A 26,847-nucleotide genomic window follows, 5' to 3' on the forward strand; every position below is an offset into this window, starting at 1 on the left:
TAAGCTACAATATACATATTTATATTCATACATATGTGATTCTCATGAGTGTGTTTTATCTGTTTAAATATTATCAGTATTTACAGCCTTCTGTTGCATGAGACATCCTCTATTACATATTTTAGAAGTACATATTTTAGCCACGTTTGGTTCTAAACCTAGAATAAATAATAATAAAATAATAATAATAAAAACCTAGAAACCAAACAGTGCCTTCTTTTATCAGAATATTTTATTTCAAGAGTTAACACTTTTTTAAAGTAGAAACAATTGTTATTTCCCTGAGTGTAAAGAACTAATTGTCCAATAAAAAGGCAGTTACAAAATTAAGCAATTAGAGGTACATAATTCTCCACATTTAACTGTACTCTATTACAAATGTATTCTTAAGTGTTTATGTATTTTGGAACGTCAACATTTCAAGGAACGAAAGGCTCACTGTGGACCTGTGCACCGTTTAGGATTGGTCGGTTCTGTCTTTATCGAATTCCAGAGCGATCTTCAAAGCAGTGCTATTGAGGCCCACAGACTGCATGTTGCATATGATAGAGACGATTATTCCTCGTGGGGGAACCTTGTTGTTTATAGCCTCTGGGTCCAGTTCTTCAGGAAGGACCAGCAGGACACTACTGGCACCCACGGCACCTCCAGTATGTGAGGCGTAGTGCCGCTGCTTCCTGCAGGATCCGTACGTTTGCTTCTTCTCTACAACACCCCAGGCCATGGCATATTTGCCCTCCTTATCCCAGGACATCTCTGTGTTAGGGACTGGCGTCCACATCATCACCATCGTTTCTGGCTTGAGATATCCAGGCAAGAGATTTTCATTTGAGTTCTTAAACTGCCCAACTTGGTAGCTGTAGAGCATTGCGTTCCCAAACTTCAGGAGGTCACCCACTGTGGACAGAAATCCACCACCAGCCCATTTATAGGAGTTATCCACGTAAGGTGTGTTGACAAGACGCTTCTTTTTATTGTACACATAAAATCTAAAATGAAGTAAGAATAGTCATTAAGAATTTAATAGTCTACTTGTCATTGACTTTTCATGTGACAATGAATAGGAATGTATACAAATGAGGCGGGGTGTGGGGGCTATACACAACGACAAACTATCTATAAACCTTCAATATAATTCAACTCATAGTGATAACTCGTTAGGTAATCTACTTAATGAACTAAAACATAGAAAGAATCTTTTCCTATGGTATGGCTTTTCCATACCAAGCATATCTACCTCTTTTTTTTTTTTTGCATATCTAACTTTTAATACTTGCAACAGTGCATTGATTAATATTACATATTTGTCCCATATATTAATATTTATATTGGGTAGATATTCCTAGTCCTTGGGCTTAGTGTTGAATCGGGTGCTACAAATGAACTTTGTAACAAAATGTGTATACATGAGGGTCTGTAGAAATAAGGCTGATACTTAGAAGACTAGATTTCTTGGACAAAAAGAGCATACAAATGCCACATGTGACGATGCAACTTGGTACTTCCTAGGGATTATAGGAAAGGTTCAGTTCAGCGAAGTTAAGTTTGAATCCCAAGTCTTACCTTACCTTTACTGCTGTGATTTCACTCATAAACAATATTTATATAGTAATTTCTGCACGTCAGGTCATTTTAATAAGCATTAATATATGAGCCCATTTGTTCTGACTGAACCATCGGAGGTCAGTGTTGTCATAAATGCTTACTTCCCACCTCTCCAGCACTGAACACCTCTGCCCTCCCTGTGTCCTCCACTGACCTACCGCCCTCTCCTGAGCTCTCAGACCTGAGATTCTTCCTGAGTGTGGCTGCCTTTTCTGCTCTAACTTTGGCATTAGTTAGTCAGCGGCTCTGGCTATGGTCTCACTAGAACACTGTCTCATTCTTTTAACCACACCAGTACACCAGTCTTCATCCCCTTCTCCCTTGGTTGACAGGCAAAGCAGGAATCTATACAGCAAAGCCAGACCATATACTCTGGCTGCAGGACGGCAGTACTGACTGGTTGGGTCAGTGCTAGGGTTAGACCCCAAAGCCTTGCACTTACTAGCTGGTGCTGAACCACGGAGCCACAGCCCCACTCCTCAGTGGTGTCACACCTTCCTCTCTGCTCATTCCCTGGTACATCCGTAACCGGTATCCTCAGTTTCTTCCGCTCTCAACATTCTATCCAAGTTGGCTCCAAGAAGAATATCACCACACAGTTTGCTTTACTGACAAGATCAAGGCCATCTAAAGTGAGCCTGAATTTATCTAAAAATGATATTCCCACCACCACCACCACCACCACCATCTATTATTCTGTAGTTACTTAAGACATTCCTTCCAGTTTTAAAAAGATTAGTTCTACTGTCAACATCCTTTTGTGTTTGGGGGTTTCTGCTATTTGTCTGCTTATGAGGCAAAGTCCTACTGTGTGACCCAGGTTGGTCTCCAACTCAGAATCCTCCTGCCTCAGTCTGCCAAGTGCTACTACACCTGGCTCTACGCCTGCATGTGTGACTGCCTTGTTTTGTCCCTAAAACTTGACTCTACTGGCTACACTTCTCACGTTATTTTCTCTCCTGGAAATCCACGGTTCAGTTAAAAGCTACAGATTATGTCTCTGCCTTTCACCCAGCCCAACCCGTCCAGTGTTTACCACAGCAATGGGAATAAACCCACACTTCCTTCCATGACCTGTAACACAGCCAGCAGTCTTCCACAGAGAGTGAGTACCACACTCCTAAATGTACCATGACCTATGGAAGAGCCCCACCTGTGATAAATTCTTCCGTATCCTGCCAGACCACCAACTAGCCCATCAGTACTTGCTAAACAATGCATTTACAACAAGCTGAGGCCACAGCCCTTGGGAATGTCTATTATAATGAGGCTTGGAGGAGATCCAAATTCCTCATTTCTAACAAGCCTCCAGATGATGCCAATCCTGCTGGCTCTGCATCACCTTTTGAGAAACAGGTTACAGCCTGACCAGAAAGATGGATGTGAGAAACCCAAACAGTGCTGTACAAGCATGACTGAGGCCACGCAGAGGAGCAAGCCATTCAGTTTGGCTGCAGGAAGGGGACAAGAGGGAAGCAGCCAGAGGAAATGCCGGAGAAGTAGGTGGGACAGGGGGCAGATCAGGAAGAGCTATTTGTGTTGTGTTAGAAACTCTGGCTCCCTTACCCTAGCTCGCTCGCTCGCTGTCTCTCTGTCTCTCTGTCTCTGTCTCTCTCTGTCTCTCTCTCTCTCTGTGTCTCTCTCTCTCTGTGTCTCTCTCTCTCTCTCTCTCTCTCTCTCTCTCTCTCTCTCTCTCTCTCTCTCTCTCTCTCTCTCTCACACACACACACACACACACACACTAAAATTCTTCCAAAGGGAAAATCTCCAACAACCAGTCTCCTGTCTGTCTGTATGTCTCTGTCTTTTTCTTTTCTTTTCTTTTCTTTTCTTTTCTTTTCTTTTCTTTTCCCTTCCCTTCCCTTCCCTTCCCTTCTCTTCTTCCCTTCCCTTCCTCCTCCTCCTCCTCCTTCTTCCTCTCTCTCTCTCTCTCTCTCTCTCTCTCTCTCTCTTTCCTGCTGAACTGCATGAGGGAGCTCACATCTGCTCTCCTGCTCACCTCCCCATTTACGCTACAGCCCTTACTATAGACTGCAGTCTCCATCAGTCTGTAACTGTTAAAGGCAGGTATCTGTTCTCCACCTTCCTCAACTGCTGTCTCCATGCTCTTCTAACTCCTGCCTTCGGTCCTCATCGGCTTTGTCCGTTATCACTGCTGACCAGAGCTTCCTGGCACTCCTCCTGGGCCCTTCTGCTCTCTGAGCTCTCTTTTCCAGTCCACCTCCCCAGGATCCTCTAAAGCCACGTCTACATCTTTTTCCTAACTGCTCATCCTACTTCATCCAAATAAGTACTGGGTTTTTAGAGGATATAGTGAAATTTTGGAAGAAGAAATCAGAGTTAAAGAGAGATGGCTCGGTGCTTAAGAGTTACAGATAACTGTGAGCCACCATGTGGGTGCTGAGGCTCAAAGCCAGGTCCCATGTAAGAGCAGCAGGTACTCTTAACTGCTGAGCCACCTCTCCAGCCCCCAAACCTGGATTTCTGCTAACACTAATAATTCTCTAATGTGCTTCTGAAGGAAGGCTGAAATATGTGGGCCTTTCTCCCTCCCAGACTTATATCTTCTTTCAAAGTTCATAACTTTAGAGGGATATGAGAATATATAGTTTGAAAAATGACTCCAATTTCTTTCTTTCATGATTCTACAATGTTAGCATTTCTTCCAGGCTTTCTCTCTCTCTCTCTCTCTCTCTCTCTCTTACACACACACACACACACACACACACACACACACACACACACGGGACACAGATTCATTCAATAACCCTAAAAAGCATTGGTCAGGATATTATAACAAATATTATAGCAAGTATGATTATGCCAACAGATCAGTAGACTAATAAGATGTGAGCATCTCATTTTGTACAAAATAGTACAGAAAACTAATAGAAAGAAAATGTGGTTACTAAATTTTACTTAAAGTTTCTCTGGGTACATATTTCTGTGGGGGTTTTGTTGTTGTTGTTAGTTTCTTTATTTGCAAACAGGGTCTTACTATATAGCTCTGGCTGTCCTGAAGCTCACTATGTAGTCCAGGCTGGCCTAAATGTCACAGAGATCCATCTGCCTCTGCCACCTTAGTGTTTGGATTAAAGGCATAGGCCACTACTCCTGGCACAGGTGCATATTTTTTAAAAGATTACCTCTTCTCCCAGAACAGCCCTAAAAAGCCTAGTGTCTTTAATCTTTAAAAAAAAAAAAAAAAAAAAAAAAACTACAAAGAAGGCTGGGTGAGGTACTCGCCTTTAATGCTAACACTTGAGGGGCAGAGTGGACTATCTCTGAGTTCAAGGCCAGCCTGGTCTACACATCGAGTTCTAGGACATCGAGGGCTACATAGAGAGACTCTGTCTTAAAACAAACAAACAGCAAAAACCACCACCACCACCAAAGAAACTCAAAATACAAAAAAAGAATCACACCTGAATTTAGAGGCCCACATAGATACTCCATCAAATCAAATAAAAGCAAAGTAGAGACTATACTTTTTTTGTGGCCTATTTTCTGTTTGTTGGAAACGAAGAGCCAAGGTATGCTGGGCTTAAAGGCTGTACTGCCATATCTGGCTTTATGAAAGAACTGAGGCAGAGACACGAAGAGCTTGATGCATGCTGGGCAAGCACTCTAGTAACTAGGCACATCTGACCCGAGTGCCTTGTTTTATATCAGCAGTACTTTTTTTGTTTGTTTGTTTTGGTTTTTCGAGACAGGGTTTCTCTGTGTAGCCCTGGCTGTCCTGGAACTCACTCTGTAGACCAGGCTGGCCTCGAACTCAGAAATCCACCTGCCTCTGCCTCCCAAGTGCTGGGATTAAAGTCGTGCCACCACTGCCCGGCAGCAGTACTTTTAAATAAAATGAACCAACTACCCCTTTGTATGGGATCACTAGGTCCTATCAAAATCCAAGCAAATGAGGGCTGGAGAGCCGGCTCGGCAGTGAAGAGCACACCCTGCTTTTGCAGAGGACCAGAGTTCAGTTACTAGCACCCATGTCTAGAGGCTCACAGCCAACTGTGCCTCCAGCTCCAGGGATCTGCTGCCCTTTGAGCCTCATTAGTACCCATCTCACATGATCAAAACCATATCCAGACAATCACATATACACATAATTTTTATATAAATAAATATTTCTCAAAAAATCCAAACAAATAAACAAAACCTTTTACCTCTGAACTGATAGGACCCTTCCAGTAAAGTGAAAATTCCTTGTAGCTATGCAAGGGATAAGAGCCAACATGAAACTAACTTAGCATCACACACAGTATTTTGATTGTTTTGCAAGTTATGAAATAGCTCATGTACACACAATCACAGAGCCTGAGTGTTCAGATTAGAAACAGGCTTGGGCTAGGGATGGGTCAGTGGGTACAGTCGGGGCATAGGTCTGTGCAAGCATGAGGCCCTGAGTTAGAATCAGTATACATGTAAACACTGAGTATGCCCACATGTGCCTTCAACTCCAGTGTGTACTGGAGCCTTGGAGTCAGATCCCAGGATCTTGTTAGCAGTCTAGCCAAGGTTCAGTAAGATATCCCATCTCAAGGAAGTAAGGAAGAGAGGGGTGTGGGAGGGAAGATACCTGACTCCCTGGCTTCTGTATACACTCATGGGTTTACATGCATTCGTGTGCGCTCGCGCACACACGCACACACGCGCGCGCACACACACACACACAGGGTCTGCTGTTGGCACTAGATAATCTTTCTTTAGATTCAACAGACAAACACTGGCATTTAATGTGTCCTTTTTCTTGTTTTTCAGTAGAGTATGATGCTAGAACCACAGATAATACTTGTGATATTATCTTAAACACCGAGAATCTCAAGTGCTCAAGAACCATAGGCCTTTTTTAAAAACTAAAATTCATTGTTTGATGCTAACCTAATTTCTTCTGTCTTTTAGGCCACGGACTGATTCACAATGCATGCTTAGTCCTTTAAAATAAAATGTCAATTTAAAATGATAATTTGCTGGGTGGTGGCGGCGCACGCCTTTAATCCCAGCACTTGGGAGGCAGAGGCAGAGGCAGGCAGATTTCTGAGTTCGAGGGCAGCCTGGTCTACAGAGTGAGTTCCAGGACAGCCAGGACTACACAGAAAAACCCTGTCTCGAAAAACAAACAAACAAACAAACAAACAAACAAACAAACAAACAAGATAATTTGGCCAAAACAATGTAAGATTAAACAAAAACTAGATGGGAAAATAAAGCTTAAAAAACCCCAAATAGTACCATTTCATCTTCTTCCTTTGAAAGTACCAATAAATACCCTTCTAAGTATGCATTACTGGAGAGATGCAAGGAAAATGAACAAATGATATGTTCAATATACTACCCTTCTATTACATCACATATTACTTAATAAAACAGAAACAAGAACTGGAAAACTCAGATTACTTGCTGGCCTCAAAATTCTCTGCCAAAATCCCCTTTATGAGTTTACTAGCAAAAATTATGATTAAAAATTTTAGTTGATCATACTTTACTAAGTATCTTTCAATTTCTAAAAACAGAACCCTTAGGAAGGAGCACATTTCTCATTGTAAGCCAATGATTATTTTAATGTTCACCATTAACATATAGAATATCAATCCTAAAACCCTGATTAAAAATAAGCACTGGGCACAGTACCGAGAGCTCTGATCCCAGCTCTCTGGAGGTTGAGATAGGGGAATTTCAAGTTCATGGCCAGTCTGAACTACATAATGAAAGTTGTCTCAAAAATTCAAAAATAAAAATATACACATACTGGGGACTAGAGAGATGGCTTAGCAGTTAGGAGCCCTTACTGCTCTTGCAGAAGACATGAGTTCAGTTTCCAGTACCCAAATTAGGAGGCTCACAACCACATGAAACTCCAGTTCCAGGTGCTCTGACACCGCCCTATAGCCTGCATGAGCACACACATACTTCACATAAATGCATACAGGCACGCACACATAATACATAACTAGTAATCCTTTATACATATTTTATGTACACACACACACACACACACACACACAAAACCCAACAACCATTTACCCATATAATGGCAGATTATGGCTCATTGATCAAAGTAACCTACAATGCATACTAGTATGAATAAGCATACAGATAATAAGAGGAAAATAGCTTTCTTCTAATAGAATCCCAACTAACAAATGTAAAAGGCATAGAAGGTCTGGAAAGACAGTGCAGCAGTTAAAGCATTGGATGTTCTTCCAGAGAATCTGGGTTCAGTTGCAAGTACCCATTTGCAGCTCAAAACTCCAGGGATCCAGTGTAGGGATTTGGGCATCCTAGGTCAACTGCATACTCATACACAAATCTACACAGACACACATGAATAAAATAAAAATGAATCTTAAAAAAAGAAGAAGAAAGAGAAACCTGGTACCACTCTAACAAAGCACTAAAATACTGTTACCAATAGTTGAACGAGTTTACAGCATGCAACTTCTGAGACCCAGAACATGAAATGAGATGTTGGCTACTGGGCCAGCCCTTGGACCAGACACTATGCACATGTTCATATGTGCACGTGTGAGTGTATGCTACAAAGGACATTATTAGAACAGCTGGCAAAATTGGAATAAAGTCTGAAGATTTGATTGAATCACTGCAGAATGTCCTCACTTTTAGAAGATGCACACGTGAGCTTTTATGAGTTCTGAGTACCATGTCTACAGCTTATCCCCAAATGGCTCAGGAAACACCAACAGACAGATAATATAAATACGGCATAACACTTGGGGAATTTGTTAACAGGTCTATGTGAATTTCTTACACTATTGTAACTTTTTCTAAGTAAGAATTACTTCAAAATAAACTTTAAGTACGGAAAAAAAAGAAGTAAATAATAACATTAAAAATAAGAGAAGATGCCGGGCGGTGGTGGCACACACCTTTAATCCTAGCACTTGGGAGGCAGAGGCAGGTGGATTTCTGAGTTCGAGGCCGCCTGGTCTACAGAGTGAGTTCCAGGACATCCAGGGCTACACAGAGAAACCCTGTCTCAAAAAACCAAAATTAAGTAAGTAAGTAAGTAAATAAATAAAACTTTAATAAGAGACAATGTTTAAAAACCAAATTGTCTATGCACACGGTAAGCAGAATTGTGGCTTAATTACTCAAGAGCTTGAACCATGACTGTTTCTTATTCTTGGGCCCCACTTCCCCTCTGTGATTGCATTCTAGCTTGGCACTCAGTGTGTAGCCTAGGTTGGTCTTGAACTCACAGTAATCCCTGTGCCTCATCCTCCTGGTGCTGGGATTATAGGTGTGAGACACCACAAACATATTTCTTTCTTTCATTTTACTCATAAAAAGCAGACCTGTAGAAAAGCTCCAAAACCCATGGCGAGCTGATGCTGGAACGGAAACAAGGACAGTCTGACTTTTAAGCGACAGCACAGCGTTAAGACGTCACACAGCCGGACACAGTGGGTGTCTGTTTACCTTGCTCTGTTGTAAATCACTGGCTCATTTTCTTCCTGGACAGTTGTCAGCATGTCCAAATCATGGAAAATTTTCTGCATATAGTCCAAATATTTATATCCTGAAGCTCTTTCTACTATGGCTGCCAGCAGAGTATAGCCAAACGTTGAATACAAAAACTGACTACCTTGAGACATCATCACATGGGGAAAAGGGGAGAAATTGCTCAATTATTATTCAAACATATGCAAAATATATTTCCACTGAAAACAGTCATATTTAAAGCTGTAATATTTTATTTTAACATCTAAATATAGGTTACGGGTGATGTGCCAACACCTTGGTTAGCTTTGTAATGCCCATGTGTAGTTCAGGCCTAAATATCAGGCCAGCTCCAGAACAAAGGAAAAAACACAATGATCAACACAGGGACTCCAATCCTTGTCTGAATCTGCTCATTTATCTGAACATGAAATAAGCAAATATATATTACCTCAAAACAAAAACAAACCCTTCAAATTGGCAATCAAATAGAAAGGCAGAAGCAAAGCGAATCTGACTTCTCCATCACTTGTCTTTTTTTGGGGGTTGGGTGGGGGTGGGAGTGGGAAGTGCTGGGAGTGAACCCAAGACAGGCTGTGGTAAGCACAGCAGAAGTTACAACTTGGCCGAGAAGTACAATGACATGTGCAGAGAGAGGCACAGGCTCTGGGGTTCTTTTTATGGATAAAACACAGAACAATATTATTTCACAGTCCGGTATATTCAAAGGGCAGAGCAGAGTTGCTGGGTCACCGGGGTGTCAGGCTTTATTTAGAGATCATTAAGGCTCAAAGATACTTCTCCAAAAAGTGCACCTAAAGGCATCTTCCTTCTGGCTACTGATTGCCCAGAAGTTGTGAATGCCAAGAGGAGGGTGGAGTAAGTCACAGGCTGCCCCTGAATTCAGGTTTGCCCTGATGACAGCTTTATGACCACCTACGTAGCAGCACACAGCAAGCCCTTAATCAAATGTCTTGTTCTCCGCAATACATCCCACTGTTTAAGATATAACTAGTCACATGAGTGTTCTCTCTCTCTCTCTCTCTCTCTCTCTCTCTCTCTCTCTCTCTCTCTCTCTCTCTCTCTCTGTTTCTCTGTGTAGCCCTGGCTTGAACTCAGTCTGTAGACCAGGCTGGCCTTGACTCAGTGATCTGACTGCCACTGCCTCCTGAGTGCTGGGATCAAAAGTGTGGCCATCACTACCCAGCTATGCTGCCAGCTATTAGTTATTTTAATAAAATGTATGTAGGCATAAAATTTTGTTCAAATATGTGCACACACACACACAATTTGGCTCACTTAGGAGTCTGAATTCTTAAGATTTTATGATCTATACTAAAAATGGGTAGAAACCTTATTTTTAAACCTTATTATTTTAATTTTAAACAAAATCCATAATTATATCTTCATTGGTCTTTTTAGTTGTTTCTATATAATAATGCTGATTCACAGTAAAATCTTTAATTTATTTAGTTTAAAAAATTATGTATATGGGGGAAGGGAGTGCATACTGAGGTCAGTTGACCAACCAGGTCTGAAGAAAGCATGAGCTTCTCAGGAGGAGCTAGAGTGTTGGACAGCTATGAGCCACCAGATGTGGGAGCTGGGAACTGAGGTCAGGTTCTCTGCAAGAGCAATGCATGCTTGCTCTTAACTGCTGTGCCATCTCTCCAGTCCCATAGATGGCTTTCAAATGAAAATAATATACCAATTTAAGGTAAATTTAAGAAAAAAAAAAACCACATAAAGATGAACACAAGGCTAAAGCCAAGCATGGTGCTACACACCTGTGATCTCAGCACTTCCGAGACTGAGGCAGGAGGATCACAGGTGAGCCAGCCTGGGTTACACAGTGAGCTGCTGTCCCAAAGAAAAAGCAATGTTTTATGGATTAGCATTTGGGGGAAGGTAAGTTGACTAACAGTAGCGTCTTAAGGGACAAAGGGACAAACAGGCTGCAGAGCCCTTGCCGTGCTAGTGCTAACCACACACAAGTGCAACAGCAGCGCCTTCGCCTCTCCACTTGTGTCCAAGTTCTGTCTGGAGAACTATTATGCCAACACTCTCCTGTTCCCATGGATATCTCAGTGCTGAGACTCTCTATGATGGGGTAGCCTTCCATGACACTAAAGCTATCTGCCTAGCTGTTAGGGGAGATAGCTCAGTTGGGAAAGTGGTTGTAGAGCAAGCAGGAGGACCAGGGTTCAATCCCCAGAGCCCTCATAAAGAAGTCAGGGTGATGACACTTGCAATCCTAGCTCTAGGGAGCCAAAATGGCTCAACAGGTAAAGGTACTTGCTGCCAAGCCCTGAATTCAGTTCCTGGGACCCACACGGTGGGAGGAGAATTGACTGTGGGAAGTTGACCTCTGACCTCTGCACATATCACAACAAATAAATAAAATGTAAAACAAACAAAACCAATGAGAACTCTTCCTGGGGAATGATATCTAAGGTTGTTATCTCTGGCCTCCACAGGCACATGCATATACACATGTGTAATATACATGCATGTACACATGCACACACAAGTATAAATGCACATACACAAGCATACATGTAAACATGCAGACACTCATGCGTGCACACACACAAGCACACATGTAAACATGTAAACACAGGCACTCGTGCACACACACACACGCACACATGATGCAGGCACTATACTGACCCATTACAATAATTAACCTTACTGAAAGCCATCAGGATGGCAAGCAATGTCTCGACCTTTCTGAAAAAAGAAACTTGAACAACAACTTTGTTAGGAGAGGGAGTCAGGACTCACCAGGTTTAAAGAATAAAGGGTCATTTTTAAATAATCTTAGTGATTCGATTGAATTTTCAAACTTTTCTTTCAAATATAATTCGCCTTGTTCAAAATCATTCCTTCTCTTGCCTGGCTTTGCGCCGCGGCATCTGGCCTCACTGTCCTGCTCGGCTTTGGTTTTCTGCGAGTCACTCTTTTCGTGACGGTCACCTCCCTTTTCTTTCAGTTCTTCCTCTTGGTCAGACGGTGGTGTCCCTTTCACCATCTTCAGGGCTTTATAAGCTTTCTCTTCTTTCACTTTCTTCATGTCCTTTTCATAATGGCGAATGCCACTTAAGTGCGAAATTAGTAATCTTGTTGTGACAACAACCTAGCAACAAAAAACAGAAAAACAAAACAAAACCATAAAACTTCACTGACAGTGGTTACACTGTAGCAAACAAGCCAACAACAGCTTTGGAACAGAAGGCTCACAGAAAAGTAGCCAACAGATTATCATCTAGATTGAAAAAGAAATCTATGAAACAAAACCAAGCCAAAGAATTCTATTAAATACTTAGAATAGGATTCCGGTATACACAGTGTAACATACCAGTGGGAAAAGGAGCTGTGAGTGTCACTACCTTTTCACCCTCATACTCTTTCTCGGGGAACTCGGGAACATACTGCTGCACAGGGGCGTCCAGATCCAGCTTCCCCGCTTCCCACAGCTTAGCCAGAGCCACCATGGTCAGACTCTTGCTGATGCTTGCTATTCTCATGACAGTTTCTGGTTTGCAGGGCACTCGGTTCTCCACGTCTGCGTAGCCTAAACCTTCAAAGGAAACAAAAGCACAGAGTCTGACACTGAAACTGTATCAAATCTAAAGACACTCACTGCTGCTTTTAGAAGACACTGGTCTAGTACGGATGAGAGTCTTATCAATACTGACAATAGTAAGCGTGAACTAGAGTTTACCTGGCACCTAACAAATTTTCATCCAATGTTTTCAGATACCATTAGTTTTTCTTAGCCTAACAATATAATGATGATGCTTCTTTTTACATAGCCCAGGTTGGTCTTGAACTCAAGATACTACTTCCATTTGGGATTCTGAGTATTGTGATGGCTATTCTTGCTTGTTAATTTGCCTACATCTGGAATTAAAATGCAAAATAGAGGGCGTACTTGTTAGGGATTTCTGCTTAATTTGAAGTAAAGTGGAAAGATCTATTTTTAATCCAGATCTTTAATTCAGGTCTAATCTGGGCCATGCCTTCTGCAGGAAGCCTATACAGGGACATGGAAGGAGGAGGCTTTTGCTTTCTGCCTGCTTGCTCTTACCTTCCTAGCAAGTTCGTTCCTTCACTCCCATTAGAGCCTATTCCGTTGGGATTCTAGCATTTAATGAAGACCAGCTAAGACATCTAGCTTTGTTGACTGAACACATTCTGGAATCTTAGACTTTTTATTCATAGTCAGCCATTGTTGGAGTAGCTAACCACACCCTGTAAGTCATTCTAATAAATCCACTTTTTACATAAATAGAGATTCATTTTATAAGTTCTGTCAAAAGTTCTGAGAGAACCCTAATATAAACTTTGGTATCAAAGGTGGGGTGACAGATACTGTAGCCAGATCTGTATAACCAGGCTTGCTAGTCTACACTTTAAATAATTTATATTCTTTAAAGTAAACATCACCATTCTTCATAATTCCTCATATTGCAGTTTTCTGTTTTTATGCACCCTCACTGATTTCTTTAAAATAGCCAGCAAAATAAAACAAATACAAATATGTCAAATTCCCTATCCACTTGCTTAATGCAGCTGCAACCAGAGGAAAAACAATATACTAATTTTTAAAAGCTTCTTCTAGAAAAAAGTTTAGTTTTTATATTCTGCAGTGTAAAAGTGTGCAATTAGATGAAAGAAATATCAAGACCTGAAGTAGGAAAAGAATAAAATGGTAAATGTAAAAATATTTGTATAGCCGGGCGGTGGTGGCGCACACCTTTAATCCCAGCGCTTGGGAGGCAGAGGCAGGCGGATTTCTGAGTTCGAGGCCAGCCTGGTCTACCGAGTGAGTTCCAGGACAGCCAAGGCTACACAGAGAAACCCTGCCTCGAAAAACAAAACAAAACAAAACAAAAATATTTGTATAAAGCTCCTACTTAGAAAGCTGGCATTTATTAAATTCTTTTTTATTATTTTTATTCTCTCTTTTTCCTTCCTTCCCTCTTCCCAATCTTTCTCTCTCCCTCTCCCCAACCTCTCTCTCTCTCTCTCTCTCTCTCTCTCTCTCTCTCTCTCTCTCTCTCTCTGTGTGTGTGTGTGTGTGTGTGTGTATGTATTACATGTACCTATAGAAGTCAGAGGACAACTTGCAAAAGGCAATTTTCTCCTTCCACCATACTGGTCCCTGGGATTGAACTTAGGTTGTAAAGTTTGGCCTCTGTGGGCACCAAGTATGCACATAGTACACAGGCATACATGCAGGCAAAACACTCCTACAAAGAATATGCATGCCCATAGAGGCTAGAAGTGAGTAGCAGCTCCTCTGGAACTGGAGTTACAGATAGTTGTGACCCACCTGTAGGAAACAAACTGGGACACTCTGCAAGAGCAGCAAAAGTTTTTAACCACTGAGTTATCTCCCTAGTCCTGCTCGTTATGCTTTTTGGATCAGGATCTTCCAATATGACCCTCAGGTTGGCCTCAAAGTCAAGGTGATCTTCGTACCTCAGCTCTTCAGTGCTATAGTGTGGGGAGCTGACAGAAGGCGGCTATGATCCTTGTAGCCATCTTGAGCCATATACCCTGACAAGAGACTTGATTACAACGGCCTACAACAGCTGAGCACACTCTGATAACATCTTGTTTTACATACCCAGGATCTTCCCTTGGCTGTGTGAGACTTAAAGGTGTGATTAAGAGATAAGACCTAAGGGCGTGACTTAAGGGCGTGACTTAGAGGCGTGGCTTAGAAGTGAGACATATAAAAGGCGAGAGGCAGACAGAAGAAATTATTAAGTATTAGACACTCGAGACTTGGAAAGAGGGTTAGACAGTAGGCATTTGAGACTCGAGACAGGCAACTAGGATTAGACACTAGCACTTGGTAGTAGACACTTAAGACTCACAGGCAACTAGGATTAGACACTTGTACTTGGATGAGACTAGACTAGACTAGAACTTGGAACTTGGAACTAGGGACTAGGGACTAGGGACTAGGGACTAGGGACTAGGGACTAGGAACTAGGGACTAGGAACTCAAGACTTGGGACTTGGAGAGGAGAGACTGAAGAATAAACAGGATTGAATCACACTCTGTCTGGTCTCCATTCCTCGCCCTGACCCGTGGACTGGAGCAGCTTGGGGCAGTACGGGCTCTAACAACTTAGCTCCCAAGGATTTTGGCAGTGCGGGTTCCAACATTGATAGAGCAGTCCCCAACATTTTGGTCCCCAAATGTGGGGCAGCTCAGACTGCAACACTACAGTTATAGGCATGTGCTACCATGTCCAGCTTATTACATTTTTTCATAAACTAACTATATTAATTAAAATACACATATACTCAAGTGAAGTATAATTTTCCAAAACCCTACCACTTCCAGCAACATCTTCTGAAACTACTGCTTTCTTTAAATAATGCCTAAAATACCATTTACAAAAAACCTAGGTGATGAGCTGGGTGTGGTGGCTCAAGACTTGAATCCCAGTACTCAGGAGGCAGATCTCTTATGAGTTTGAGGCCAGTCTGGTCTACAAAGTAAGTTCCAGGACAACCAGGTCTGTTACACAGAGAAACCCAGTCTTGAAAAACAAAATGAAGAAAGAAAGAAAGAAAGAAAGAGAAAGAAAGGAAGGAAGGAAAACCAGGTGATGAACTGGAACAATTTGCTCATAATGAAGAAGTTATATTATGAAATAGTACTTTGATAAACTTACTGTAAAAGGAACAGAAATGGCTCTCTCAAAGCCTCTAACTTTAGGGGAGGGTGGATACCAGGGTCTCTACATGCTCAGGCTGGCCTCAAACACATTATGTGACCTTGAACTTCTGATCCTCCAGCTTCTACCTCCTGAGGAATAGGATCACAAGCCCATACCACTTTGATTTCTGTGGTGCAAAAGATCATATCCAGAACTGGTACCCAAGAGCAAGCACCAACTAGCTACATCTCAAACCACTTCAAGCTTTTTGTTTTTACAAACAAAACAGTGAACACGTCTGCCTACTAAATATAATAATAGATTGTAACTCATTAAGGACCAGGGATGTCATGTATTCCTAATACTTGGTATAGTGCCTTTTACAGAAGTGGGGAATAAAAAAACTACTGAATTAAAAAAAAAATAAAACTATGCAGAAACTTATGTTTTAGTTACTAATAAGGGTTATCTAATATGTGATAGTAGTAATTTAATGGATTGTTCTACATTCCATTTTCAACTCTTAAGAGTAAACCGGGAGAAGAAACAAAGCATTTTGACCACATCCATGTACTTGAGTCACACAATTTAATTATTTACTTTCTTTTGCCCTCACACATGGAGGTTAAGGAAGTGAGCTTCCACTGAGCTATACTCCCAGCCCAGTTAGTTACATTTTAAACTTTTCAGTGATAAATAAAACAGCCTGATTATCCTAGTGATACACTGTCTCTACAAATGTGCCACTTTTTGCAACGCCAACCTGTAAAATATCAGTATTTTATTTCACCAGTAACAAAATGGACCACTTGCTGAACTCACCTTCTGACCATACTTCTTTTCCATCTACAGAAACTCCAACCACTATGCCGGGGGCACCAACCTCATCCTAAGAGAAGAGAAGGAAGACTATGGTGGTTCAAAAGTGGGACTGACTCCGCCCACTCTGCGGCCCCGCCCACCAGGAAGGCGAGGATTGTGCTCCGAGCGCGGCGACCGTCGAGGTGCGCCGGACTCGCTCTCTAAAGGGGAAGGGGCGGGCCCCTCCGCGGCCGGTGACCTCAGCTGCTACTTGAGCAACCCCGAGAGCCTCAGCCCGCGGCTAGGCAGTCGGAAAACGGAAAGTCTTTCTCGGAAGCCGCCGCCCTGACGCCCACTGGGCCCGAACCTTAATCCGGTGCAGCAGATCGCGGCTGCTCTCGATGGCTCTGGAGAAGCCCCTGGCAGCGGGCGGCGCAGGCGTGGTCGGGCTCCCCGGGCCCGGGGCCTGCTCGTGCGGCAGCTCGGTAGCGCTGGATGCCGCGGGGTCCGCGGGGGACTGAACGGGGGCGGCGCCCCGAAGCCCGACCACCAGCTTTGCCCCGAGCGCCAGCCCCAGCCCGAGCCCCAGGCCGCCGGTCCAACCAAAGCCCAGCACAGGCAGACCCGGTCGCCTGTGCGCCCCGCGCCGTCCTCCGGCCCAGACTGGGCCTGTGGTGGCCGCAGCCCGAGCTGTCACGCTTGACAGGAGCCGGTACATGTCGCCTCCGCAGAGCCAGCTGCCTCCTAGTTTGCGCTGGCTTGGCCGCGGTGGGCGGGATGAGGGGCGGGGCTGGGGCGGGGCTTTACAGTTCCGCTCAGTCAAGGCCCAACGGGTGAGCGACGAGTGCATCGAGCGCCTGGTCCTCGCCTCCTTTCTAGCTTTCTGGCTACTAGTCCTCATTGGTTCCGCCCCTCCTTTTCTTGCTTTGTTTTCTCTCCCTCTTTTTCGTAACGTTCTCCCTTCTTTTATCTTCTCCCTTTCCTCTCTCTTCTCTTCCTTTATCTCTAGCCTCCCTCTCTTGTTTTCTTTTTCTCTATCGCATCCCACGTTCCTCCTTCTATCCTCTTTTCTCTTTCTCTCTGTTTCTCTCCACTCTTTCTCCTTTCCACTTTATTTTCTTTCTGACCCTCAAGCTTCTCTTTCTTTTTCTTTTCTCCTCCTCCTCTCTCTCCTTTCCTTGCTTCTTCTCTCCCTCAACACACATGACACCCTTAAACAAGTCTCCTGTCCCCTGTGACAGAAACACCTTCTTGCCTCCTTATGCGCATCTTAACACTCGCCCCTTTGTCTGACTGAGATGCACAGTGGTTCAAACGCTTGCCTTGCAAACACTAGGACTGGAATTCAAATCCCCAGTATCCGGGTGAAAATGCCCAGTGGGCATGGTGCCTACCTGTAACAGTCAACGTCTGGGTTTGATTGAGAAACCCAGCCTCAATCCAAAGTAAGAAACGCAATGAAAGATGGTTTCCAACTTAGTCTGGGGCGTTCACAGGCAAATGCAAATATGCATATACATGCACACACATGAAAATGGGAAAAAAAAAAGCTAATGAGGGTTTTTGTCATTCTTTTAGGAGAATTTTATGTCTTGACTCGCCTTCCTGCCCAGTCACTATCAACAATCATGCCAGCAAACACATGTGGTCCCATTAAGCATGGTAACTGCTCTGGAGATTGGTTGTGTTGTCTGCCATCAGATACATGAAGAAATCAGAGTAAAGGGAGGTTAAGAGATTTGTCTAAATCTACAGAGTAGTCGGGTGGTGGCCCAGAAATTGGCATTCTCAGGCTTCCTCTCTTGTCAGACAGTTTGAAGGGTTCTACTATCAGAGGCATGGGCTTTGGGAAGCTGGTAGTACACTGGCTAAGACCAGTGGAGGCAGCTGCAGCTAGTGTTATTACATGGCCAGCGTCCACTGGGATGGTATGGCTGCCCTTCCACGCCCAGTCCTGTTTCCTGTAGCAGCTGAGGATATGCCTAATGTGAAGGGCTCAGATCCCTCCCTTCCTACTTTGCACATCCCACCTCTTGTCTGTAGTCTGACCTGAGTTCTCTGAAAATAAAAGATAAATGCTTGCAGGCCTGGCCCAGGTGCAGGATTTTTCCTTCTTTCTGGAATGTTCCATTTTTCTCGATGTTGCTTTTCTCCAGCTACCTTAACCCTACCCCAGAGCCTTAGCTCTGGGTTACAGCTTGACTTCACTTTTTGGATTTGTTTTGAGATCTTTCTGCCAATGATTTGCAAATTCTCTCCCAGATGAGGCTTCGTTTCAGTGACCAGCACATGGCAAACTTCACCGACATTATTGAAAAGTTTGTTGTGAGCGTTGTGGGGGTCGGCTTGGCACAAACATGAAGACCTATGTTCAGTTCCCAGCACCCAGCTAGGCTACTGTGTGCTTGTGTGAGAAAGGACTCCTTCATTTGTTTTGTTTTGTTTATCGAAGGTAATTAACTCAGCAAAGACTCACATTTCCTGATCCCTCCTCTCCTTTGTATGGATTAGATGTCCTCAACACCTATGTCAGAAGTAAAAGACTGCCCATGCTCCTGATCAGCTCTCTCTCTCCTCTGCCCACATCCTACTGAGTTCAGCTCTCTCTGCCCTAGCAGCTATGGAATACTGTCTGGTGTCCAGCTGCGTCTGCCTTTGTCACACACATCCATCGCTCCTGACAAAAAGGTGGCCCCTGAGAAATGGATCCTTGTTTTCCAAGCACTGTGGGGTTCACAGAGCTGTGCAGTTAAGGTTTGCACGACTTTACTGTCCACATTTAAAGGGCTGCACACTTTGCAGCGACAAACACATAGACATACTTGGAGACTAGAAACACAGACTAGTCTCACAGACAGAATCTTGGTCTGGTTACAGGTGCTAATTTTAAGACACTTTTCTTTTCAGAAGACTGTCTGTGGGCTGGGGAGATAGATCGTTTCATAGGGTACCTGCCTAGCAAGCTGGGTTCCATCCCAAGAATTACAAATACTGGGTGTGGAGGCGCCTAGAATTCCAGCGCCTGGAAGGTGGAGGCAGGAGGATCAGAAGTTTGCATTTTCTAGAATTTCCCCCCATGAAGATGTGAGCCATGTTCTTTTTTAAAGTCTTCCTCTTTCACCCAGTATAATTATTCTGGCGCCGGTGCCTGCACCTCAGTGCACTCTTCTATTTTATTATCATTTATGTGTTTTCTTATACAAAAAGATAAAACTTGAAATTGTTTTGGATTTTTCCTCCTATTTTGTTGTGGGGATGTGACTGCTCCTTCACACAAAGGGGAAGATACTCAAACCACCACAGGAAAAGAACAAAGATCCACTGTGAATGAATGAATCAGTGTTCTTTCCAAAATGTTTGCATTTTGTACCTGTAGCTACAAGGTCATCCATCTGATTCAGGCCTTTTTAGGGGTGTGTGTGTGTGTGTGTGCCTGTGTGTGTATATATGTGGTGTGTGTGTGCCTGTGTGTGTGTGGTGTGTGTGTGTGCCTGTGTGTGTGGTGTGTGTGTGTGTGTGTGTGTGTGAGTGTGTGTGTGTGTGTGTGTGGTGTGTGTGTGGTGTGTGTGTGTGGTGTGTGTGTGGTGTGTGTGTGGTGTGTGTGTGGTGTGTGTGTGGTGTGTGTGTGGTGTGTGTGTGGTGTGTGGTGTGTGTGTGGTGTATGTGCCTGTGTGCATGAGTGTATGTGTAGTGTGTGTGTGGCGTGTGTGTGCCTGTTTGTGTGTGTGCCTGTTTGTGTGTGTTTGTGTGTGTGTGTGTGTGTGTGACATTCCAGCAGTATTGCATGTATGGCTATAAGGGTTTGTTAATGCACTTACTAGTGGACTGGGCCATTTCTAGTTTCAACCATTGCACGGGAAGCTGCTACAAATACTCACAATGTCTTGTTGTAAATGCAGGTCTTCATTTCTCTTAGAAATCATAGTTGGAGATGGAATTGCAGAGCCATTTCATAACTTTGTATTTAATTATGCTCCCAATAGCAGCACTTGGCCTGCCCACCAGCATTGCATGGTGGTTTCCACTCCCCCTCCCCCCCCAAGCTGCCAACACTGGCTTTCTTTGTTTGTTTGTTTGTTTTCCTGTCTTCTTTTTTCTTCTTTCATTCTTTGCTTGCTTGAGACAGGGTTTCTCTGTGTAACCCTGGCTGTCCTGGAACTCACACTGTAGACCAGGCTGGCCTCAACCTCCCGAGTGCAGGGATTAAAGGTGTGAGCCACCATTGCTGGCCCAGCACTGAATTTCTGTTGACAGCCACCCCAACAGGATCTCACTGAGGTTTTGCTCTGAATTTCCTTCGGGAGCTGATGCTGTTAAGGTCAGTGGCTATTTACACATTTTTTCCTGAATTGTAAGTGCTGTTTTCTTATTAAGACACATTTTATGTATACCAATAGCTTACACATTAAATAACACTATAATAACATGACTTGGGTAGTTTTAACAGAAGAAAAAAATGGAGGACTGGGGTTAAAAAAACCCTTCCCCCAACAAATAATACGCTATTTTTTCTTACATTATTAATTTTAACTTTTTGTGTATATTTTGCCTGCATGTACATCTGTGTACCATGTGCATGCAGTCCCCATGGAGGCCAGAAGGGGGCAGTGGATCCTCTTGGAACTGGAGCTACAGACAGTTGTTAGCTGCCATGTGGGTGCTGGGTAACAAACCTGGCTCCTCTGGAAGAGCAGAAAGTTACTCTTTCTAAGTGGGTCAATCAGAAATATATTCAGTGGCTAATCATGTCCCATTGCTGTTGCACTGATGGTCAATGGAATTTAAAAAGAAGAAGAATTCAAGTCATGTTATTATTATGAATTCAACTTCCTGGATATTAAAGTAGCACATGCATCTTTTGTAATGTTCATTCAAATCTTCTACACTTCCTGTGTTCATTTTGTGAGGCAGTTACTTTATTTTATGTGTATGTGTAAACCTAAGTGTATGTAGGTTCTTTCATGGAGGGCCCACGGAGGCCAGAAGAGAGGATCAAATCCCCTAGAACTGGAGTGACAGATGTGGGTACTGAGAGCCAAACCCTGGGGCCTCTGCAAGAACAGAAAGTATTCTCAACCACTGAGCCAGCTCTTTCAGCTCTTTACCCTCTTCCTCTTCCTCTTCCTCTCTCTCTCTCTCTCTCTCTCTCTCTCTCTCTCTCTCTCTCTCTCTCTTTCCTTATTGAGATAGGATCAGGTTGGCCTGGAATTCACTAAGTACCCCAGCTCATCTGCAAAACTCTATCCTCCTACCTTAATGTTATCAGTGCTGCGATTACCTGTGTGCACCATTACGGCTGATCTGCCCATGTCTTTTATATTTTAAATATTAATTTTATTTAACTTTATATATGTGAATGTACATATGTATGTATGTATGTATGTATGTGCACCATGTGTGTGCCTAGTCAGAAAAGAGGATCAGATTCCCTGGAACTGGGGTTACAACAGCTATGTTGTGGGCTGTCATGTGGGTCCTGGGAATTGAACCTGGGTCCTCTGCAAGAGCAACAATTATTCTGAGCCCCTGAACCCCCCCACCTTCCCATTTCTATAACAGTCTTGAATGACAAAATGAAGAGGCAACCCAGTGGGATACAAGGTCATGGGCTGAGGGGGGGGGGGCGGAGAGAGGGTGCTGAGCACAGTTTAAAAGACTGACATGAAGGATCATGGTGGTCACAGGCCTGCTCAGCTTGTGGAGGCCTCCTTGTGGGGGAAGATACAGGCCTTATTGGTCATTAATTGTCATAGAAACACAGGTACACAAAGAGTAAGAGAAAACCCAGGGAAACCTGGATTACATTAATAGATTGTATTTAGATTGTATTTATGTTACCATCTTAGCTATGGTAATTTACTGTAGCTTGCTTGCTTGCTTTTTTTTTGTTTTTTTTTTTTTTTTTTTTTTTTTTTTTTTTGGTTTTTCGAGACAGGGTTTCTCTGTATAGCCTTGGCTGCCTTGGCTGTCCTGGAACTCACTCTGTAGATCAGGCTGGCCTCGAACTCAGAAATCTGCCTGCCTCTGCCTCCCAAGTGGCAGATTAAAGGCGTGAGCCACTACCACCCGGCTTTCTGTAGCTTTTCAAAGCATCACCAATGCAGGAATTTGTCTTTTAGAAAAGTTACGGAATCTAAGTTTTATTACTTACCAGGGCGTGTGAATATACAGCTATTTCCAAATAAAGTTAAATTTAAAAATGCAATTAAAAAAAAAAAAACCCTTATCAGCCTTACAATGTGTCTCTTCAAGTATCGTCCTTAATAAGGCTATATTACACAAGGTTCAAAGTTCAGCTCAGTTCCTGTATCCTCAGGTAGACTTCACTGATTGGTATCAGTCCTTCTGCTTCCTCCTCTACCTTGATACCATGCTGCCTAGTTTGCTTGTGCCAGCTGTTCTGATTTAGGTGACACAGCCTCACCTCTATATTTCTCTCCCCATATATAATAAAGCAACGGATTGTTTTGTTTTGGTGGGTCTGAATCCCGACGATAAACGTGGTCTTCACTTTATCTGTAAGCTCACTATAACTACATTACAGGTTGCTGCGAAGGTTAAATGTGCTACAACATGAGAAAGAGATCACATGAGTAGACATTTTACCGAAAATAAAAACAATGCGTTGGAGAGATAGACCATGCAAGTGCTCTCGCAAAGGATCTAAGTTCCGTTCCCAGTACCCACACCAGGCAGCTGAGAACAGCCTAGAACTCCATTTCCAGGGATATGGCGCCCTCCTCTGGCCTCTGTGGGCATTGCACTCATGCAGAAATCCACACTCGGAGGCACACAAACGTACGCATAATAAAACATTATAGATACATAAAAAATAAAATAAGATGCCATGTGAGGAATGGTGGCACAGTTGTATAATCCCAGCACTCGGCTTGAGACTTGTTTCTAAAATTACCACAGGAAAAGAGCAAAGATCTACTGTGAATGAATGTTCAGTGTTCTTTTATCCAAATGTTTGTATTTTGCAATAGTAGTGACATGAATATCTGCTGCTGGACATTTTAAGTGTGTGTGTACGTATTTATATATATGAGAAGTATGCTGGTTTATATACATATGTGTATGTAAATCATATGTATATAAATCAGCACACTTCAAAAATACATGTAACGCCACGAATATCATCCTTGAATGTTATCCTTGCACGGGGGCCATGCTAATCTTCTCTGTGATGTTTCAATTTTAGTGTGCTGCCAAGGCAGTGATATCCCACAACAGAACAGGAGGACAACTCTGGAACACTTTCAAGTTTTAACTTCCCTAGGAGGCTAAGGCAGGGGATTTCAGAGTTGAGGCCAACATGATTTACTGTCCTGATTTGTTTTTTGTTGCTGTGTGATAAAAACACACTGACCAAAACCAGTCTGGGGAGGAAAGGGTTTATTTGACTTACAGGCTTTCCTCCATCACTGAGGGAAGCCAAGGCAGGAACTCTAGGCAAGTATCCGGAGGCAGGAACTGAAGCACAGGTCATAGAGAAACTCTATTTACTGGCTTTCTCCCTATGGCTTGTTTATCCTGCTTTCTTATACCACCCAGGACCACCTGCCCAGGGGTGGCACCATCCACAATGGCCCGAGTGCTCTCATATCAATCAAGAAAATGCCCCCACAGATTTGCCTATAGAAAAATCCAATGGAGACAACCCCTCAATCGAGGTTCCCGCTTCCCAGATATGTCTAGGCTTGTGTAATTGACAACAAAGCAAAACAAACAAACAATAACAAAACACCCAGCACTGAAGCATAGCAAGATTCTGTCTCAAGATAAAACAAGACAAAAGAAAAAGTTGTCCAGGACGGATGTTCTTGTAGCTCGGCTGCCTCTCAGAAGGCAGCTCTTCAGCTAAACAAGCTCCCACGGGTTGTCCTTGGCCCCTGGCCCCGCCCCCAGCATCTGTCTATCAAGCTCTCTGTCTAATTATTTGGTCGATGCCCAGTGATTAAAGACCAAGAAAGGATTCAGTTTCGATCGCCAGAGGAGCCAGTCGGTTCTGCTCCTGGATGGAAAGTTAGTGAGTCTTGAAGCCTTTTCTTGAACTGTCTTAATGACCGTTCAAAAGAAGTTAATCAAGAACGGTAAGTGCACCTTCTCAGCCATCCTGGGAATTTTAAAACTCTTCCGAACTAAGCCTAACCCTGAAGACCTCACTAGACTCTGGGTCCTCTCCACACAGACCAGCAGATTCTGAAATGTCTCTACGGCTGCCAGCATACTCCGCTTGTACCGAAGGCCTTATGGGCGTCATGATTTCACTGATGACTGAGCAGGGTAAAGCATAGTCTTTCAGTTGAGCTGTTTCTCCTATAGCCTCAGACATAGTTATCTCCGGGAAAAATAGAAAGGGTTTCTTGTTCTGGGTCAAAAAAGAATGGAGCTGGGGAGATCATTCAGTCAGCAAAGTGTTTCCTGCACAAGCAGGAGGACCCGAGTTCATATCTCCACCACCCACATAAAAAGCTGTACATGGCATGTACATCTGTAGTCCCAACACGGGGGAGGTGGAGACAGATGAGTTTCCGGAGTTCATTGACCGGCCTGCTTAGCCAAAGCTGTGGACTCCAGGCTCAGTAAAAGACCTTGTCTCAAAAATAAAGTGGAGCCAGGTGCCATGTGTGGTGGCACATGAACATGTATATCACACACACACACACACACACACACACAGAGAGAGAGAGAGAGAGAGAGAGAGAGAGAGAGAATGAAGTAGCCTATATTTATTTTATCCTCACAGTTATAAATAAATCCCCGTGTAGATGTTGAAAAGCCAGAGTCCACAGAGAGTAAAAGAACCTTCATTCTGTCATACTGCTCTCAGGACCTTCTTTATGACAGTGTTTGATCATCAAGGGGCTCACAGGCCACGGGGCAGACAGGCTGAGCAAACTGTGTATCTTGCAAGGAGGCCTGGCATAGCACCCATGGCTGCAGGCTTGCCCAGGTTCCTGTTTGCCAAGCCACAGGCTGGCTCTAGGGGAACGGCACCTTTTCCTAGCATACATTGAGCAGTGGGTGCTCCTAGGAGGCCCGGAGAGATGTCCAGACTTAGGGATTACTTTATATACTCAGCACATAATGGAGGTTAATGTCGGTGAATTGTGACGGAACCAGCAGGTGAGTCTGTCTTCCAGAACTTAAAAGAATGTCAGAGAGAAGGGACATTTCAGAAGGGCGTTGGAAGGGGGTACAGACATTTTCCCAATGAGATTAGTCCAAGAAAGACAAACAAGGTGAAGGACTGGGGACCTGGAAATGCAGAGGCTCCATCACCAAGAGGTTTCTAGGACAGGGAGTGGTTTTGGCTGCTGGAGGTGAGGCAGGAAGATGGTGGCTGCAAATGTTGCAGGCCTTACAAACCCCTTGGAGGATTCTGTGCCTTAGCCTGTAGCTGCTGATTCCCAGACTTCAGTGTGAGCTGAAATAGGTAGATGCTGAAAAGCCAGAGTCCATAAAGTGTGAATGAACCCTCCTTGTATGTATACTGCTCCATCCTTTATAAGAACATTTGATACGCTGCCCCTGGGAGGAGCCACTCTGCCTACCATTTGTTCACAAGGCCCATGGATTATCCAGGGGCTCACAAAGGCTCGTTCTTGATGCAATTTCCTTAGCTTAAGCCCCAGGGATGTATGTGTTCTGAGTCTATCAGAATAACCATGTTCAAGGATTTTCCCACAGGGATTTGATATCGTGGTCGTAGGTAGAGCAAATGTCACCAGCTTCAAGGGAGAAGGCAAGAGGCAGCGGGTGGAATTTAATCTGCGCATGCCCAATGCCTGGCAAGTAGCTTTGGAATCTGGTCCATCATTAATGCACTCTAATTAAGTATTTCTAACAACAATGTAAAATACACAGAGAGTAGATGGTAGGAACCACAGGCGAGGGCTTCAGGCTCAGCTCTCCCACCAAGATGCCGCCTCACTCTAGGCTAGTCATTTCCCCTCTGAATTGCAGTCTGTCTGTAAGCCAGCATGCACTCCGAGGCTACTTTCAGTCACTTAATGCAAACATTCTAAATGTCCCAGCAAAGGATTCTGGTGAAGGTAATGCTCAAGGGTGGCTTCCGTCCCCCCACTCCCTGTCCCCTGCAATAATGAAAACATTACTTTTAAAAGTTGGGATAGTCATAGAGTTGTTTGGGAGAAGGAAAGTTCTTTTCTAGAAGTTTCTTTGGGCTGCTCCCTCTGTGCCTCACAGTACTTAGCATAGTACTCTTCTTCGCCCAGTAGACACTCGACTCCCTTCCCTCCCCTCATCTTTCCTCCCTTTCCCTCCC

At 43.6% G+C, this 26,847-nt stretch overlaps 1 protein-coding gene and 1 non-coding gene across 3 annotated transcripts; both read right to left on the reverse strand.

The window, feature by feature from the left end:
- Window positions 1-214: 214 nt before the first annotated feature.
- Window positions 215-17,326, reverse strand: Lactb (lactamase beta). 2 transcript variants are annotated; one of them, XM_076925383.1, is made up of 6 exons: window positions 16,921-17,325; window positions 16,575-16,641; window positions 12,459-12,649; window positions 11,854-12,205; window positions 9,049-9,214; window positions 215-989 (listed from the first exon to the last, which is right to left on the reverse strand). In XM_076925383.1, exons 1-6 carry the CDS (start codon window positions 17,269-17,271, stop codon window positions 458-460), a joined length of 1,659 nt encoding a protein of 552 aa, XP_076781498.1. In that variant the 5' UTR covers window positions 17,272-17,325; the 3' UTR covers window positions 215-457. The 2 variants fall into 2 exon arrangements, with proteins under 2 accessions (XP_076781498.1, XP_076781499.1); XM_076925384.1 differs by lacking the exon at window positions 9,049-9,214 and having other exon boundaries at window positions 742-989; window positions 16,921-17,326.
- A 6,343-nt stretch (window positions 17,327-23,669) lies between these two features.
- LOC143439477 (U6 spliceosomal RNA) lies at window positions 23,670-23,778 on the reverse strand. Its single transcript, XR_013107699.1, has one exon. It is a non-coding gene; the product is annotated as a U6 spliceosomal RNA (small nuclear RNA).
- Between the last annotated feature and the right edge of the window lie 3,069 nt (window positions 23,779-26,847).

This window comes from Arvicanthis niloticus, chromosome 26 (assembly GCF_011762505.2).
Source record: "Arvicanthis niloticus isolate mArvNil1 chromosome 26, mArvNil1.pat.X, whole genome shotgun sequence".
NCBI classification, from domain to species: domain Eukaryota; kingdom Metazoa; phylum Chordata; class Mammalia; order Rodentia; family Muridae; genus Arvicanthis; species Arvicanthis niloticus.